The sequence below is a fragment of the Diadema setosum genome, chromosome 4, assembly GCF_964275005.1.
Source record: "Diadema setosum chromosome 4, eeDiaSeto1, whole genome shotgun sequence".
Lineage (NCBI taxonomy): Eukaryota > Metazoa > Echinodermata > Echinoidea > Diadematoida > Diadematidae > Diadema > Diadema setosum.
In genome coordinates, this window is record NC_092688.1 from 5,883,449 (window position 1) to 5,903,360 (window position 19,912).

The following is a 19,912-nucleotide window of genomic DNA, read 5'->3' on the forward strand; positions in this document are numbered from 1 at the left end:
AACATAATCTTTCAGCTCAAGTGCCAAGTACAGTTGAAAGAGTGGTATATTATGTACATTCCAAGTGCAATAAATTTAACTGTCGTCAGATAAAGTTATTCTAGGATAGTTTCTAAACTTATCGTTAGTTTCTCATGGTCTTAACAGACTTTGAATATTGAGACACAAAGTATGCGAGCTGAACTGCAAAATAATACATGGATTGCCTTTTTCAATTCCCACAACATACGGACATCCATTAAAAAAAAAAAAAAAAAAAAAAAAAAAAAAACTTGACTATCCATAATTCTAAAAGCTAGGTTGACCCCAACCTCTCTCAAAAGACATTGAGCAGGGGCGGATCCAGGAATTCCGTAAAGGGCAGTGAAGGGGAGGCGCCTTTACAAGATTATAGGGGGCGCTCGCGCACGCGCCCCACCTCATTTTGTCTTTTATTTCTTTTGTTTGAGCGAAAAATAAAGAGCGGGCGCGCCCTCTCTGGATCCGTCACTGTTGAGTATTTTTGCACAATGTAGAAAGAAGAGAATGAGAAGGAGATAAGTGAGAGGAAAGAAGGAAAAGAAATAAGAGGATGAGGAAAAGCATGAATGAAAAGAAGAGGATTGAGGGAAAGGACAAGAAAGTAGATGAAGAGGTGGACTTAAAAGAAAACTGTAAAGAACAATGAATGATCACGTGTGACTTACATACAAAAAAGTCCAAAACAAGCTAAAAGGACTTATGTGACATTTGAATTCTACACACACAGAGCGCAGTCCCCCTCCCCCCCCCCCCACATACACACACCAGGGAGGTGACGTCTCACCTCCCTGCACACACTCACACCACACACACACACACACACACACACACACACACACACACACCCACATAATTAACTACATTGTTCTGATGACTTTTTCATTTTCTTTCATTTTCAATGTCCGCTATTTCAGAGTCATAACATGGACAAGTTCTCGCATCCAAGTGAACCCACGCCGTCGGAATCTCGGATTCTTTTCCAGACAGCAGTTCTATAGTAAAGTTTTCACCTGAAGAACAGAAAGACAAGCATAGACACACTTTGCACCAAGTCTTCGAAGAGCTTTCGAACCATTTACCCCGACAACGTCCAGACAATATTTTTGTATCCCACCTGTCGACTCTCCACGCCGCATGTTGCTCGGACGTCGTCGCGGTAACTTACGTATACCTCTGTTCTCATCTGCGAAATATACATTACACAAAGCGAGGAATTTTGTTCTCCGGAGGTTGTCCGAACGTTGTCGGGACACAAGGTTTCGAAAAATTTTGATAAGACGGGTTTTGGAAAAGTTAGAGTCAATAAAATGATACCACACATTAGAGAATAAACCGAAGTAAAATCGGACATTATCATACCGTGTGGTAACTCCATTCACTTGCTACATTTTGTGTTCGTCTGCCGCAGGCTATTATACAAATATTTAGGTCAGTGCCAGAGTAAATTCACTTTAACTCAATTCAACTCAATTCTATTCAATTCATTTTGTTTTCATTTATTATTTCAAACAAAACATAACATAAAGTAATTACAAATGATCTTATTCTTCGGCATACATTTGACTGCGGGAGAAAAAATGCTAGTTAACAAATGATAAAGAAAGTGAAACCGAATCACTATTATTTCTTTAATGTTTCATTACATTATAATGCACCACCTTGCTTTGGTATAGACTCTGTTGCAGATGTTTGTATAATGTGTAAAATAATAGTTATTTTTCTTTCTGCTCATCTTAGTCAATCTTACACATGACAACTGTCTAGACCCTATATCAATCAGATGTATATAATTGATGTAAAGGCAATTTTGAACCTTTATAAGTAAGAACCGTTGTAACCATTCAATGATTGACTGAGTTTCGTTTACTTTGATCCTTTTTATACTCACCAAAGAGCCTCCTTAGATCTTCAGTTGTCACAGCATGGGGAGCTCCTATCATTAGGAGGTGAAAATTAATCAAAGGGCGTCATTATTATATTATGTGCTATTATGGATGAATCTAGCTGTCTCTAATCGTTTTATCTGCTATAAAACAAACAAATAAACGAACATATTTCTAGAGTGCATTCCCGTTATAAAGAACAAATTTCTGTTTGAAAAATAAAATTAATGTAAGTAAAAATAGCAACATTATCCGCTCTTTGTTTTTTATTTTTAATTTCTTTGGTTAATGCATGATTATGACGAAATTTCGATACAACGAAAGAAAACTGCCGGTCCCGAGGACTTCGTTATAGCAGAAGTCCACTGTATAGGCCTATAGGACTTCCAGTTAATGGCAACCTAACATTCATTACATTCTAATCATGTACTGCCAGCAAAGTACATGTTCAATATACACTGTATAGGCCTTTTTATGTGCAGTCATTAACGCCATGTTCACTGCGGTAAATGAATGTAATTCAATAAACTTTTAAAGGGATAATACAGTATTGGTGGAGAGGAGAATTGGGCTTTTAACTTTTTGCGAGATACCAAGAAAACACTTATGATATCTTAAAGATCATACCATTATAAGAGGAATTTAAAGTTTATTTGATGAAAATCGGGTTTGGAATGACTGAAACATCCAAAAACAAAGTAAAACAAAGCGATCGTAATAAAGTGTGGGTCCCGCACTTTGTTAGAATCGCTCTTTTTGGATATCTCAGCCATTTCAAAACCAATTTTTATCAAATAAACATTGAATTCCTCATAGAATTACATGCTCTCTCATATTTCATAAGAGGTTTCTCATTATCTCACCAAAAAATGTTAGAAACTGGAAATTAGGTCTCAAGCAAAACTATACGATCCCTTTAAATGCAGCCCAACTCTTTTCAGATTCGAATGCTTGTTGAAGCACCTTTTTTTTTTTTTTGTTGAAAAGTTAGTCACGACTTATAGTATACATGTTCTCTTTCTCTGTCCCTTCTTAATCCTAATGTACTGCATTTGTGTGCATGTTGTGTGTTGGTTGTGTGTTCATGCGATGATGTCTAGTTCATTTACATGACTTCACACAGAATTATTTGCTATAAGATATGTTGCGATTGTAAAGTACAGTATATTCATACATAAGCATTCCCAAGATGCTTTCAAAGCTGCATGGCCTGGCTGATATTGTAAACGCCAATGTGATATAATTTTGTGTGTTATTTGGCCTAATGAAAAGCCTTTAATTGGCCTTAGGCAATTGTGCATAGGAATCTTTTACAAAAGATGGAAAATATAATCCGTTCTTTTTTTTTTCAAAACTGAGCAGGTGAGTTTTGTGCTGACATCATAAAATCAAACATTTTCATATTTAGCCTGCAAGAGTCAAGTCTCTTCCTGCTCTATATTATTTACTTTATAAACGGTAACCATAACATGGTATCTATACACCCTGCAGTAATAGTCTGACTATACGATCTCTCGATCTATGAACTCAAAGTGCCATACTGCATACAATATTGTTGCTGGTGGTTGAGAAAGAGCGAAAGCAAGATATCAAGAACAGTGACTATGACGTATTGTCTTGTTTTGGCCTCAATTTTATTTACGTTATATTTGTGTTCGTAACAAACCTTTGTGATCTTCGACTTTCTCTGCTGGATCACAGTTTACAGTCACTAGAAGCATTCTTGCACCAGGTGAGAGCAGGGAATATATGACCTTTGCATATCTATATAAGAGAGAGAAAAAGATGCCTCACACTTATCTTATAGAAAATTGTGTAAAAATTTACATAAATGCTCCCAAACTTCAAGGCACTGCTTGACATTGCTTCCACTTAAAGAAGAAGAAGAGAAAACAAAAACGAACTGCAGTGTAATATAAGCAACCCGAATCACTGATTATTTTTATTTTTTATATTTTTTTTTTGTAAATGTCGGGGTGAATATGCGTAATATATGCAAATTCATGTTAGAATTTGATCCCATGTGGATGAACAGTTTGCGGAAAGAAGAGAGATCACATGGGCCGTATATAGAAATAAAGTTAGCTGTTGTCAATTCCTCAAATCGCAGCCGGGTCCGGAAAAGAATGATTGTGCTGTTGGTTACTTAATACACCATCTCCTCTTTAAAGTTACAATAACAATATGAAGCTGCTTATATGAAGGGAAAAAATGTGGCTGAAAATGTGGCTGAAAAAGTGAAAATCTGTGAGTGACTGAAATCACTAACAATTTTCCATAGACACTGGTGTTATAAGAATCAAACAATTTCGTATATACATTTTACTATAGCATGGTGATATTTTGTTCACATACTAGTACATTATCCTATGATAGACAAGCGAACACAGTCCACCTTTTGTAAACTGTTTTGTTCATTCTCTGAATATAGACGCTTAGCCAAGTTCGACAACTTCTGTCACCGCATGTGTCACAACAATGTTTAGCCGTATCTCTGTGAGTCTATAAACAACATTATGTATAGGCACTAAGCAACCTGCAGAGTAGTGATAATTGCGAATGGCTCACTATAAACACCACCTGTTTCTATTATGTATAGGCACTAAGCAACCTGCAGAGTAGTGATAATTGCGAATGGCTCACTATAAACACGTGAATATTGTTTATCTGTTTTCCCTGTAGATATCGCATATATATAAGAAATGAAATTCCTTGGACATGGAATTTGACATGGGAACGAGCCCTCAATTGGAGAACAATAACCACTGTAGCATTCATCATAGGCAAAAGCATCATGAAGACTGGATGGAAGAGTTATTGAAATATTTCATCCTCAGGACAGGAAAGCATGCCATTCAGCGAATATATTTTATGTGTTTGTAGGCTAATTTAGGGCATGAGTGATTAGTGGCTAAAAGATGATGTTTCCTGGTCACTTGATGAACAGCTGACACAAGACCTCATCTTTTTGCAAGTTTCCCTTTGACATCTGCTGATAAATATGCGAGTGTTTTTGCTATAAAATGTAGCTATCCGATGAAAAAAAAAACAAACAAACACACAAACAATATGTCATTTTACTTTATGGGCAACAAACAAAATATTGCCAGTAACATATCCACATTGTCTTCAAATGTTTCAAACTATCCTGCTCTTTTCATCAATGACAGCTAAATCTTATTAAAATTTAGCATGATTATGATCTAAAAATATTAAGATACTCACTCTTTTCTGTCACATTCATCAACAGCCACCACTGAACCCCGATCCCATACGGCATCAAACTGTCCTAAAATATCCCTGTAGAGAGCAAACAACATACCAAATCCTAGTAATCCTCATGAGCATCGAGTGTATACAAGACAGGGAAAGCTGTAACGTAGGTAACGTGATCTAGTTTATTGCCAGGTGACTCCCATTTTTAAATTCCCCAATTCCTCTCACTTTTTGAAGTTCTAAATTTCATGAATTCCTTTGAAAATTATTTCAGCAAAAACATACACAATCACGAAAAGAAAAACAAAAAACAAATCTTGCATGGAACACTTTCCACTTCAGTCTTGGCAAATTGTTGCAGATCGCAGAGGGTAACATTGTCTTCATAAATCCACCCAGCAAACAGTATTCTGGAATGTCAAAGCTATTACACAAAAAAATGAAATATCTCTTCACCTCATAAATCTTTTAAAGGGAAGAACAAAATATCTCTCTAACTATGTGCTTTTTAGCAGTTCCCTCCATTTCCAACAACTTTGTTTCGGAGTTTACCATAAAGATAGCATTTATTTCTACCTCTGTTAACAATTACCTGTGTCTTTATTACATGTTATGTTAATTACATTGTTGTATGAACAGTTATTTTTTGAATTTGAACAAAATGCAGCGGCCACATACAATATTTTAAGCTTCACATTTTGGTTATTTATGTCGTATCAGAATTAATTCTATTCAAATAATTGTTGAAAACAGCTAAAATTTAATACAAAGTATTAATAATTGATAATTGTCTTTGTTTGATATCATAAATCATTTCTGTTTTTAATTTTAGACCTCCCTCTACCCCACTGCTGAACCTTCCCTTTAAGTAATTAAGTAATTAATTTTGCTTACTGCCAAGTAGACCTTGATTCACAGATTGAGTGACGGCTGACAATTAACTGTATATACATGTATATATTTTGTATACTATTTGTAAATATGTTCTATATCGTTATAGTATTATATTATGTTTATGTTATGTATATACGTTTAAGCCGTTCAATATGCCCCCACGGGGCCAAAAGGTGTTATTCTCAATAAAGTTCATAAAGTTCATAAAGTGACATTATTTGTATATCCGAACATTTAATCACATCCTCACTTTGTTGGAGATAAAATAGAACAACTTGGACATACAGATAAATGAAATTATGAAGCCTGAGATTAATATGAACAACAAACAGAGTTGAAATTTTTTTTATAAACATTCTGTAATATAGGGAACTTGAAACAGAGACAGGATTACAATTACCTTGAAAGGTTGAACAAATCAGACATGAATATTTTGATTCTGCCATCTTCACTCTGTTCCAAATGAAAAGAAGATACCGGTAAGCAAACGCACGGCACGAAATATCATATCGCATGAAAACAAAGGTTTTTGTCTGCTGCACATGCTCCTCAGAGAATTTATCTTGCTCTTTGGTTACCCCGGTCGGGGAAATGTGATGTTAAACTAAAACTTGATTTTGAATAGTATTCTTCTTCATGCGACTCAATGCATTTCAAACTTTAAAAAGCTAATAACATTGCGTAAGACCGAATTTGTTCAAAATATTGTGATTGACGTGTTCTGTTGTACATTCAAAACTAAAAAGCAAGAGTACCGCCTGCAAATACCAAAAACAAAGAGGTACGAGAGCACATCAATTAGACACGCTTTTCTGATGCAGATTATCATATCAGTTCCTGAACTCCTTCTACTTGTATGATTTGCATGAGTTGATGTTGTTTTGTGACTGTGGGATTATTAAAAGTAGTGGTATATTTCCAATTAATCATATGAGGTGCTAGCCAAGGCCTATGACCCATGGCTATCAATAATTGCTTTGCAAAACATACCATGATAACTTAAACTGCATGCCCAACGATAAAGTGACACTAATCAAGTGGCAAAAGTAATGAAGATATAAAGGTTTTGTGGACGAGTGCAAGCGTAAACACGGACAAAAGCTTTACCATTTGCGGTCCTCTTTTTGATTTACTTACTTCATACAGCTTCCCTCCTTCCACTCCGTGTATATCACTTGTTCTGTAGGCAAGCTTCTGTTCTTGGAAGAACTCCTTCACCGGCTGGTCAATACCTTCAACGCCAACCACCTCGTGACCCAGATCGGCAAACCTATCATCGATCATTGGCCAAAATTTACATCTCAATCAGGAACAGAAAGACGGAAGGGTTGATTTAATCAAGCACCACGTAGTCCAATTATACTGTCATTTGCAATGACAATCAGGGTACAGTTGTTATCATATATGAGAAAGAGATTCCGCAAGGGTTGAACATGATTTTTAAAGTTTTGATATGATTTGACGCAAATGGATTAACACAATTATTATATATGTATATAGCAAGTGTTGTGATATTTCCTGTTTGCTCACTTCACTGGTAAAGCATAATGAAGAGAATAATGAATTTAGGCTAGACCCATCGCATTGATTTTGTCAGCTCCTTCTGGAATAGTTTGTATTTTGTCTCATTTGCTCTCTTATTACTGCTTCATTCATTTCTCTCTTCATTTTCTCCTGGTTCTACCCTACCTCTGTATGTAAATATTGACTGAATTGTCAATAGTTTGTTCGTTTATCACACTCAATATGAAACAAATTCCTTTGAGAATATGAAAGGCATGCAGTTTCCACTTAGTGTCTACCATTAATGAATAATAACATTTGCTCCTGGAGAAGGTTCAGTTTCTATTTATCATGATTTCCTGATTTATGTAGGACCACATCATTACCATCACCATTATGCATAATTTTTGTTAACTATAACATTAAATGATAACGATTCTGATTTGTACATCCCTTATAGCTCACACTACTTATATACCATTTCAAGTCAACTGTTTTTCCACAAAGAGGTACGAAGACACGACTCTTGTCTTTTATCAAGAGCTTATCTTTGAACTGCAGCAATGACCTGTAAGCATAGAGGAGAATAAGGGTAATAATAGGGTTACATTTTTAATCTTAGAAGTCAAAGAGATTTATGATAACTTATTCTTTTAATTGAGATTCACAAATTGAAGCTAGTTCTTTGATTAGTGGGTTTACTCGAGGATCTTTGGATTAATGGGAGTATTATGATAATATCTATACGAGCTTATGAAATTCAGTTGAAATTTATATCTAATACACATGTAATCAGCTGTATTCAACAAGGAAATCACCTTATACGATATCATTTGATCAGCAGATGAGAAAATCTTACAACAATAAAAATGGACAGTTTGTTCCTAACTTCCATTGTGTTTGCTATTTACCATTCTCAATATCCAAAGCAAAGTCTATGAATACACATAATATCATTATCGTGATATCTGTCACCACCATCCACTTCCGTTTATATTTTATGTCATCGCTTGTGCACATGCGTTATATTACTGAAGAGAAGTCGAGATAATATTCCTCGTGTTCTCGACTTCTCGATCCGAAAAGACGAGAAAGCAAGTTGTAGCATCTCGTCCTCTGGGGACTTCACGGGTCCAAGTACGCAAAAAGACGAGATACAGTAAGTCGTCCTCTAAACTTCTCGGGCATTTGTCGGGTTCGAGAACAGAGTTGTGAGATCTCGTCTTTTCCGCTTCTCATATATTCGAGAAGGCGAAAAGTCGATATAAATTATCGGGCACCGTTTCACACTTTTCATGAAAGCTGACAGCCCTGAAGTAAATTGTCAGTCTCGTGACAATTTCAGCAAAATCTTCGGCTTATTGAACGGCTGAGAAACTCTGATCATTGACTGTTACTGTGGCGATTGCCTGACGGACTGACCGAACTTGTCAGGACTGACAACTTTCATATAACGGTGCCCTCTGATCTCATTATCTTCTCACTTTCTTCGGCTTCTTTCATCTTGCCTTCTCGCCTTCTTTTCCAAATATTCCATCAAAGGAGTGCACCAGACCGTCATTGAATTTCAGTTCCTTAAAATGCAAAAACTCCCTCATGTTGGAGGGTACATACTCGTCTCCCATACATTCCCATCATCCTTCTCAATATTTAACATAATTGTCAGTGATCTTGCTTAAGATAAAATACAGCCATGTTATACGAAGGATCGAAAACTTGTCTTTCGTCTTGAAAGTCCATATCATTCAGTACGCAGAAGAGCAGTGTATTTGAGGATACCTATATGGTGGGTGTGACTCACTCGTGAACCTCCGTCTGATGGAACTCAGTCCTGCCGTCTGTCCACCTGTCTTCCCACACCTGAAGTCGGGACATCTTCCGTACACCACTTATATTCCAGGCAGTGTATGTCTCCTCTGCAAAGGCAGGGGGCTGCGTAATGGTGTTTGTATGGGAGCACGTGGTATTAATGCATATTTAGTCACATTGCTGTATCACATATGCCTATTGGATCTTTATGCACAGACTGCATGAGTAATGTAACAATAGCGTGATATGACAACTAAGTGTGTTTGCACATGCCAGGAAGTCCAAAGTTCATGATCGATTAAATCATAACTCAAATGTCCTTCAAAGAGCACTGCACACCGAAAGCCTACTTTGTGAATCATGGAAAGAGAGCTGTGAGACCTTGACATCAGGGGCCCGTTGCATAAAACTTACCGTTGAATTTCAATGGTAACTACCGCATTAGGCGTCACAGCCAATCAGCATCAAGGATTATAAAATTTACCGCTAATTTGAAGACTTACCGCTAGAAAGGAGCGGTAAGTCCAGCGGTAAGGGTTTTATGCAACAGGGCCCAGACTAACTGAGAGGGAGAGAGAGAGAGAGAGGGGGGAGAGATACACTCGATGGAGGGAGAGAGTGACAAAAGAAAGCACTGTGAGAGAAAATTTTAATGCTGTTTGAGTTCCCTTTTTTTTTTTGTATGCGAGTATAAACCTACCCCAGCTACCCCCCCCCCCCCAGAAGCAAACAAACAAACAAACAAACAAACATATACGACTGGAAATGATGTTTTCAAACCATGCGTATCAGGGTGAGAGCAACAGAGGGTCTGTGCAGGCTTGCGGAGTCCGTTCGGTTATAGGGTTTACTATAGTATAGTCGTATCCGGGCACTTACCCCCTGGGCAACCACCCTCCGGATAACTACCACCCGGATAATTACCCACCAGGTCTATTCCCCCTTAGGGCAACTACCCCCCGGACAACTACCCTCCTAGGGCAATCACCCTCCAGGACCATTACCCCCTAGGACAACTACCACCCGGTCATCTACCCACCTAGGGCAACTACCCCCAATGGCAATTACCCCTAGGACATCTACCCCCCAGATAATTACCCCCTTGGTAACTACCCCCTGGATGACTACCCCCCGGATAACTACCCCCCAGATAACTACCACCCGGATAGCTACCCCCTGGATAACTACCCCCCGGATAACTACCCCCTGGATAACTACCCCCCAGATAACTACCCCCTGGGTAACTACCCCCCGGATAACTACCCCCTGGATAACTACCACCCGGATAACAACTCCCCGGATAACTACCCCCGGATAACTACCCCCCGGATAACTACCACCCGGATAATTACTCCCCGGATAACTACCCCCAGGATAACTACCACCCGGATTACTACCCCCCCCCCTTAACCATACCCCGAACCCCCCCCCCCCCCCCCGCCCCGAAAGTTACCACCCGTTGTAATTTTTCCATAAGTTCATAACACCATATCAGAAGATGCACCTTTCTCTTACACTGTCATCATTTACTCTTTTGGCTTGCCATTTTCTACCGTTGTAACACATTAGACGATAAACATAAAAGAAAAGGAGAGTTGATTGCACTGCAATTCAGGGACCCTTCGATTAAAGCCATAATTTCTGATAGGATCCGGGCACAGTTTTATAAAAGTTATCAGTCCTGATAAGCTGTCAGTTCCACACAATTACCAATCGTTGTAGGTCGATCAAAGCAGGTCCATGGTAACAAGTCAGTGACTCGAGCTTATCAATCAAGCAGAACCCATGGTTTTATTGAAATTATTAGAGACTAACAAGATGTCATAACTGGCAACTTTTATCAAACGGTGCCCTAATCTGTCATAAGAGTAAAATTACAGCTTGTTTTACATACAAGTAGAATTGTGCTAGTTTTCAAATTAAATGTTCTCGACACTGAAATCAAGTTCAAATATAAGTTATAGTCTGATTAGAAAGAGTAAAATATTACGAGTTTAACGGTATTTCTTTTCTTTCTTTCTTTTTTTACAAAACACCCCTAGTTGTTAACGAAGTCTTTTGTCCTGCACCCTCTTTTTGAATAGATCTATAGAGAGTTGTAGTTGACAGAATCCTTTTTGCATTATAGGGCTTCTCTGTTTTATCCCGGCCATTTCAAGAGTATTTTTTTTTCACAAAAATTTGAAACCTTCTTGGAATAACATGCTCTTTGATATTTCGTAAGGGGTTTCTTATTATCTCACCCAAAAGATGTTTAAAACCTGAAGTTAGGTCTCGACTAAAACCAGACGATATGAAAAAATGTTGGTTTTTTTTTCCCATTCAAATAGCAAACGTTGTTCGAAAATAAAAATGAGAGACGTAATTTTCTGGGGGAGAGTTACTGTAAGAGGGGTGATTGGTTGGAGCCTAATTTTAATAAGGAGTAATTGTCAAGGGAGGTAATACTCCGCGGTGATCATACCAAGGAGGTGACAATCTCTTCCCACATCCTTGATAAGTACTAGTTGTTAATGCCCAATGATGCAGTAGGGCAATTCTGAAATGAGTATTAACGGTATAACAGTAAAATAGTTACAAAATTGATGAAACAATGCAAAGAAAGCAAATTAAGACAGAGACGAAGTACACAAATAAAGATACAGTGAACTCCCGTTACAACGAACACGGTTATAACGAAATTTCGTTATAACGAAGCAAAACTTCTGGTCCCAAAATTATCGCCATTAAAGTCTATGGTACAAAATTCGCTTATAACGAAGACGGTTATAACAAAATTTTCGTTACCACGCAGTCTTTTCTGAGCGCCACTGACAAAGAAAAACAAAAGAAATGTGCTCCTTTACAACGAAATGCGGATCGCATTCGAAAATGCGTAGCGGAACAAGCATTTTTATAGCGTCTCTGCATGCATAAGCGAACGCTTCATATCATTGTATGTTCACTCCGTGTATCACGCACAGTTTCCGAGGGGAACTTGCGTTATTGTAATACAATAATCTGAATTCAGATAAGGTTTGTTTCATTGTTCCGAAGTCCTTTGATACAAAACACACAGATTTTGATACAACTAAATGTCCGTAATAGTTCGGAAATGAAATATTAAGCACATTTTGGCGTTATTCCAAAGGTTCGTTAATCCCATGATAAAATATGGTTCTTATTCTTATACGGTTCGTTAGTCCGAAAATGATAGGAATTCAAAACGTTACAAAACATTACAAAAAGAATCGTTAATCCATGGTGGAAAAAAGGTGAGTACACTAACAAAACTTAAGAATTGCTATCCTTATAATCGTCTTAAGATAAATAAATCTTCGAAATAATTAACCTGTCTATTTTTTTTTTTTTCATTAACAAACTTTCTTCGGAATAACGAACCTTATTTCATTTCGGATGAAAAAGCCTTCGGAACAACGAACTTTCTGAATAGTGAACCTTTCTCATTGTTTTTTTAATTCATAGTTAACCTTCAGAATGACGAACCTCATTTCATTTTCAGATCAACGAACCTTCGGAAAACGAACAATATATTATGAACTTTCGGAATAATGATTCTTCGGAAATGCGAACCTTCAGATAAACAAACCATCGGAATCCCGGGAATGGCAAAACTTCGGAATAAGGAGCCTTCGGAGTAACGTAGTTAAGTAAAAACAAAAAAATAATAATAATAAAAAAAATAACCTTTGGAATATCGAACTGTAACCAAATCCTACACCGTCATTTTCTACACATGTGTGACAACACAAACAACTTTATGCTCTTTTTAAAATGTAATATTTAAACGAAATTAAAAAGGTACTCTCCCATTTCACATAGCTTTCCAGCGTATGATGAGGATTCAACAAATAGAAATTTATTTTTATGCGTGGTTTCCTTCTTTTCGTTATACATTGCATATTATTATAACAATATTTCGCTTAAACGAAAAAAAAAACCAACAACAAACAAACAAACAAACAACTGTCGGTCCTGGGCATTTCGTCCTAACGGGAGTGCACTGCACATGAACACACACGAGATAAATCCCTTGTAATGAGAGAAAGAGGAAAGGTGAGTAATGAATGACAGGAATAGACTACCTTCACGGTACATGGACAGAGAAAAGCCAGAGGGAAGAGGAAGATGATGGGTCAAAACCAGGGCACGTGAGGCATGAGATATAAGCTCCTCAAAATAAAGAAGTGTTACATGGAGTTGTGGCAAACGATAGACGATTGTGGTTAAAAAAAATGCTAAAAGTGAAGTGTAACATTTCTTCAAAATGTCTTTAGTTCAATGGTAAAGGCATTCAAACTTAAAACTTCTTTTATACTACTTGTACTATCAAGAGAAATCCGAAATTTCGGAACAGTAAAAGAAAATACAGATTTAGCGAAAATAGTTTTGGTTAAAGGCATTGACATTTACTGGATTACCGGGTAGGATATGCAGGGACAGTTTCGTTTTTGATGAACATAGAGTCAAAATACAGAAGGGAGGAATTACGCTTGTACATAAATCGTCCTAAATGCAAACGATACATATCGTAAATCCTTAAGATGTTGTTTTCATAAGATGAAGTATCAGTATGGCATCTCCGTGATTCCTGGTAAATGATACAAAGAACTTCGTTTCCTGTAGTAATAATGTTCTTTTTATTAAAAGTAAAAGTTGGGGGGGGGGGGGGCAATGACCCGGGAGGTAGTTATCCAGGGGGTAATTGATTGGTGCACTGTCCTGGGGGTAATTTTCCTTTTGATAGTTATAGGGGAGGGGGAGTTATAGGCCTACTTATCCGGGGTAATCATTCACGGGAAGTTATCGGAGGGGGTAGTTATCGGGTGGAAGTTATGGGGTCTAGTTATCGGAGGAAGGGGTAGTTAACCTGGGGATAATTATACTGGTGGTAATCATCTGGGGGGTAGTTATCCGGAGGGTAATTATCCGGGGGGTAATTATCCGGGGGTAGTTATCGGGGGGGGGGGGGGTAGTTATCCGGGGGGTAGTTATCCGGGGGGTAGTTACCCAGGGGGTAGTTCTCCGGGGGGTAGTTACCCAGGGGGTAGTACTCCGGGGGGTAGTTATCCAGAGGGTAGTTCTCCGAGGGGTAGTTACCCAGGGGGTAGTTCTCCGGGGGGTATTTATCCAGGGGGTAGTTATCCGAGGGGGTAGTTATCCAGGGGTAGTTATCCGAGGGGTAGTTATCCAGGGGGTAGTTTTCCTAAGGGGGAATAGCCCTGGGGGGTGATTGCCCTAGGAGGGTAGTTGTCCGGGGGGTAGTTGTCCTAGGGGGTAATTACCCTGGAGGGTAATTGCCCTTGGAGGGTAGCTGTCCGGGGGGTAGTTGCCCTAGTGGGGAATTTTCCTGGGGGGTAATTATCCGGGTGGTAGTTATCCGGAGGGTGGTTTTCCAGGGGTTGCTGTTCCTACAACCTAGTATAGTAGTACATTATGGGGGCGGGCGGGGGTACGAAGGGAACTCTCTTCGAACCAAACTAAAACTAAATCACTGCAAGCTTATTTTGCAGCTTGAGAGAGGTAAAGTAGAAGAAACTGAGATATCTGCAGTGGTGGATCCGGGGGTGCAAGAGGCGCACGCCCCCTTATTTATCGTTAAAAACAAAGGAAATGAAAAGAAAAAATGAAATGATACCCGGAAGTGGCACCAGAAATATTAGTTGCGCCCCCCCCCCCTTTTTTTTTACAGAAAAATCCTGGATCCGCCCCTGATCTCTCGCGCCTCCCTGTTTTGCCCTTCCTCTTCCCAGTCTCAAACCGCTCAACCACTCTCCTATCCCCTGGGCCCTGGGTGCAGCTATCCCCCACCCTCCCCCAACCCAGCGGCACCCCAACACAGTACGGTAATGTAGCGCGCGTACGATCGAGTACTAGTATGACGAGTGAGTGCGTACAGCGAGCGACAGTAATGGATGGGCGAAAACAATACATACACAGTATACAATAGAAGTGGAGTAGATGTTGACGTTAGGCCTACTCCGAGAGTTGAAGTTAGTTAGGACCTACTTCCAGTTCTGACTATGAAATGTTGCTCCGCTTGAACCATGGATCTGTATTCATTCTTATTCTACGTTTTTGTATTCGTTGTATCAGTGACATTGCTATCGAGGTAAGGGTCATAAATGAGTTATTTGTCTGTGCGTTGTATTCTTCACATGAATCTTGGTCAAATGTCAACATGACCCACATAGCAGTCCCATATATTAAAGACTGCGTAAGCAGAGGAGTGTAGTATGCTGCAGAACTTTTAACAAACAAACAAACAAACCTTGATTCAAATAGGTCTAATAGTACAATACTCCAATCTACCTCTAACGTTAGAACTAATAATATTATTGGTAGACTAGCCATCTTACGGGTCTATTTGCTAAATAGTGAAATCGGCCCCACTGCAGTACGCGTGCACATGCACCCGTGCGTATTAGCAAGCAAGTAAACAACTTTATGTTACTGTTAGGTTAGGTTTGATGTTACTGTTGGGTTAGTGGTTAGCGTTGTACTATTAGTGGTTGAATTGGCTGTTAAATTAGTCAAGGGACAGTAGGAAGTCTTTCCGAGAATAAGAGGTTGAAGACCAAAGGAAAAAATGGGAGAAAGGGAGGACAAAAGATGCCTATGCCGTGGAAATCGGCCCCGCGCGCTGCTGTCTGTATCAATCTCGTGTAAATGCCGCGCCATTTGGTGGTGCCGCATTCACAAGTATTGAATAGAGGTCTGTACTTTGGAAGAAAGCCCCACCGCCGTGCTGATGTACTTATGAATACCACATGGTGGGGCTGAATTCACGAGTATAAACAGGCAAGACGCCGCAGTTAGTATGGACACGCAGTGGTGGGGCCTATTTCACGAGTATGCCGGTCAATTTAGTGATTTTATAAACAGCTGAATGCAGGAATTTCCTCACCCAGTTAACATGATTCGCAAATGTATGATCAGTTCAGTGTTGTAACTGTAAATTACGTTACTGTTTAGATTGTCAATATTGACATGACAAGACCACCATCATGCACCACCGCCACCTGAGTGGGTTGGGGCCGGCTGGGTCCCGAGTCATGCGGCCACCATTGTACAGACTTCCCTGTCAGCTCAGGCTGGCAAAATGAGTAAATGAGTGGGCACTTACCCAATTACCCATTTGGGCAAGTAGATTTTTTTTTTTTTTTTTTCGTTTCTGTTTAGCTATGGCAGCCTACAAATGTACCCTGCAGCTGTCTATTATGGCCAGCTTTTACAGTTCCCTTGATTTCCCGCTATATATAATCTATTTTGTGTTGTTTTTACTGAACTTGTAATGTTGTATTGTAAAATTACATTAGATTTTATATATTTTGCACCTCAGAAAATGTGTTTATAGCACCAGGCATTAATGATTTACTACCATTTTGATGAACAGAGTGCTCTGTACATAACATTTAAGTAAGTCTCAGTGTTATCCACTGGCAGCACTGATGATTGTTGCAGTAGCCTTGTCATTGATCTCCTGTACTCCTAAATGACTTTTGACCTTCATCATTTGCCTACATGTAGATTGAGTGCCATAGTCCTCTCCAAAGTTCTGAGTAAGCTTTTCAGAAAGAGCATTTCCATCGAGTACATTGGATTCTTCTCCTGGAAAAACATTTCTGTGCAGTTGCCAAATTGCAGTGTGGTAAGTTTATAATTTTCTTTTGTTTTTATTTCAGATTCCAGGAATGAAGACACAGTAGAAAATAGGGGATAGGAGTTAAAAGAAAAATGATGCAATAATGCCAACATTGAACTTGTGTTTAATTATTGACTGAGAACTATGTCAAGAATATAAATCAAAGCAACCTTGTACATGAATTTATATTTCACTGTCCTTACTAAGAACTATTATTGGAGTGTCCAGTACATTTTATGACCTGGCACAGAGTTTTCATTATCTCAGTTCAGCAGGCATGTAAAATTGTAGCACCTTATTGAAAAAAAGACAATAAAGACATGAGAGAATGACCAAATTCCAGACTTGTTAAAGAATTATATGCAATGTCTTGTATTTGCTTTTTCCACACGCATTAATTTTTTGTGCAGTTTTAGTGCTGGTCATGTCAAGAAATCAGCTTGTTTGAGTGTTTGAACCAAATCCACAGTACAAACACAGATTGTACAGTTCTTCATAAATGTCTCATTGCAGATGATGGAAATTAATGATGGAAATTAACTATCCAAATATCAATGATGAAAATGTCAAGTACAATTCTCCCCCAACCAGGTTGTAGATTGCATTTGGATATCATGGAGACTCTTCAACTCACAGCAGCAGTAAGTACTCCATCAAAATGTTGAAAACAAAATCAAATTTCTGGACATTGTCTTGAAATAATCAATTTGAAGTCAAACACGTACAATTCCTATTTGTATGAGATGTATTCCCCACACCATACCATACAATTCTTAAAGGGAAGGTACAGTATTGGTGGAGATGAGAATTTGGCTTTTAACTTTTTGCAAGATGTCAAGAAAACACTTATGATATAGTACAGAGCGTGCCGTTTTAAGAGGAATTCAAAGTTTACTTGATGGAAATCGGAATTGGAATGACTGAAACATCGAAAAACAAAGTAAAACAAAGCAATTGTCAATAAGTGTGGGTCCCACACTTTATTAGAATCGCTCTTTTTTGGATATCTCAGCCATTTCAAAACCAATTTTTCATCAAATAAACATTGAATTCTTCGTAGAATGACATGCTCTTTCATATTTCATAAGAGGTTTCTCATTATCTCACCAAAATATGTTAGAAACCTGGAATTAGGTCTCAACCAAAACTATACGATCCCTTTAATAATTTCATGTTGACTTTATCATAGTCTCATCACAAGTCTGTGAAAGCTGTTATTTGATTTTTGCAAATTTAGACATAAATTTAGCAACACTCAAAAATATTGCCACATGTACTAGTATTGCAATAGCTTCAGTGTCAAATTGTGATAACATCTCACAAAAATGTCTGTAACCTCATTCATGAAAATATCTGTACACAAAAATAGTAGCTTTTACGGTAACAAGAGTAAATGAAGGCATCTTTCATGACATTTCTAAGCAGATTGTGTCAATAAAGTGAGCACCCCATGCCCCCTGCCAAAGTGTATAATGCAAGTTTGATTTCTCATTCTTTGAGTTAGGACAGGCATTGTATAATGCAACAAATGAAATAGCCTGTCAGATTTTAAGAATATCACTGAATCAAAAAACTGAGAAATAATTGCAAAATTGCCTCTTGATGTTGGAGTATCACACAAAATTGGGGCAACAGTATTTACTGCATGTTTCTACATGTACTCTGCCTCAAGTGTCTTTTTTTTTTCTTCTCTCTCTTTTTTTTTTCAATAAATGAGAACCTTCGGCTTGACTTGTAACTTATTCATGTTTTCAACTAGTACATTTTATATATTTGAGGAAAACAGTGAATGAATTGAAACCCAGAAGGAAGAGTTTTGTAGTGGATGTTTCATCATCAGTAAATAAATATTTCATCAAGACATATTCATAATGGCAATGTGGAAGCCCATTTTACATATGATGTTAATCAAGTATGACTGATGTGAAATTTATGTCCCCTCCACTGTTTTCTTTTTTTATTGTTGTATCTGTCAGATGTCCAATGGCCCTGCACATAGGAGATGTGAGTGTGCGGGCGGAGCTTAGTGAAGAAGAGGGCGCCCAAGATGATGCTGCTCCCTTGAGACCAGTCTCTCAAGCAGACAGACCCAGAACAAGATCAGGTACTGTACGAGCTGAATTTTCGCGTACAGATGTTTTCGCGAATTGCTACTTGGAGGACATTTTCGCGTGTTGTTAATTTCGCGGTTGCGAGGGTCTAACTGAACTTACTTATTTGCGCGTGTTGTTATTTTCGCGGTTCAAAGGCGATTCGCGAAATTCGTGAAAATAAAACCACCGCGAAAATTTCAGCTCGTACAGTAATTTTATTAGGACGATTGGGGCAGGGCAGGGGGCTATTGTTTATCTTGACCTCCCTCTGATGATGGTGATGAATGAAAGAAAAGCGTTCTTAAACGAGATGCATTGCAAAATTTGAACATATGATTTACATGGTAGGTCTTTAATACTATGAATGCAAATTAACAGGATTTACATGTTTCAGATTGAGAAAAAAATGGAGTACGTATTTGTAATTCATTTACATTCTTGATGTCTGATTTCATTATTAACCTTCGCCAAGGGAGGAGGAGGTTTTAAAAGTGATCATCATGGTGTTGGTTTGTCTGTTTGCTAAATAACACAAAAAGTTGTGTACAGATTTGAATTAAACTTGCAGGAAAAGTGGATAATGACATGAGTAAATTTTGGTAGTGATTTACATATTTTTTATGGATTTTTGAAAAATTTTCATCTGTGACATGTAAGGTCAGTGAACTTTGGAGTTCTACGGGAATATACGCGCACTTAAGTGCATACTCTGCTCAGGCAAGGCGCATCACAGCTGGAAGCTGGTGACGTAAACAAAAGACTGCTATATTGGGAAAGTGCATGCGTGTTTGGGTGGAAAGGAGTATGGCGAAGTTCCGAGCTGCTTGAGTGCTTTTCAAATTCTAATC

General features: G+C 38.3%; 1 protein-coding gene and 1 pseudogene across 1 annotated transcript in view; one reads left to right on the forward strand and one right to left on the reverse strand.

Moving 5' to 3' along the window:
* Positions 1-926: 926 nt before the first annotated feature.
* Positions 927-9,392, reverse strand: LOC140227094 (probable thiopurine S-methyltransferase; annotated as a pseudogene).
* A 5,940-nt stretch (positions 9,393-15,332) lies between these two features.
* LOC140226798 (bridge-like lipid transfer protein family member 2) overlaps positions 15,333-19,912 on the forward strand; it is a 59,633-nt gene continuing 55,053 nt past the window's right edge. Inside the window, exons 1-4 of the mRNA XM_072307222.1 lie at positions 15,333-15,438; positions 16,857-16,977; positions 17,563-17,612; positions 18,948-19,075. Of these exons, the coding sequence (XP_072163323.1) occupies positions 15,374-15,438; positions 16,857-16,977; positions 17,563-17,612; positions 18,948-19,075 (364 nt within the window). The 5' untranslated portion in view covers positions 15,333-15,373. The remainder of the gene's footprint in view (positions 15,439-16,856; positions 16,978-17,562; positions 17,613-18,947; positions 19,076-19,912) is intronic.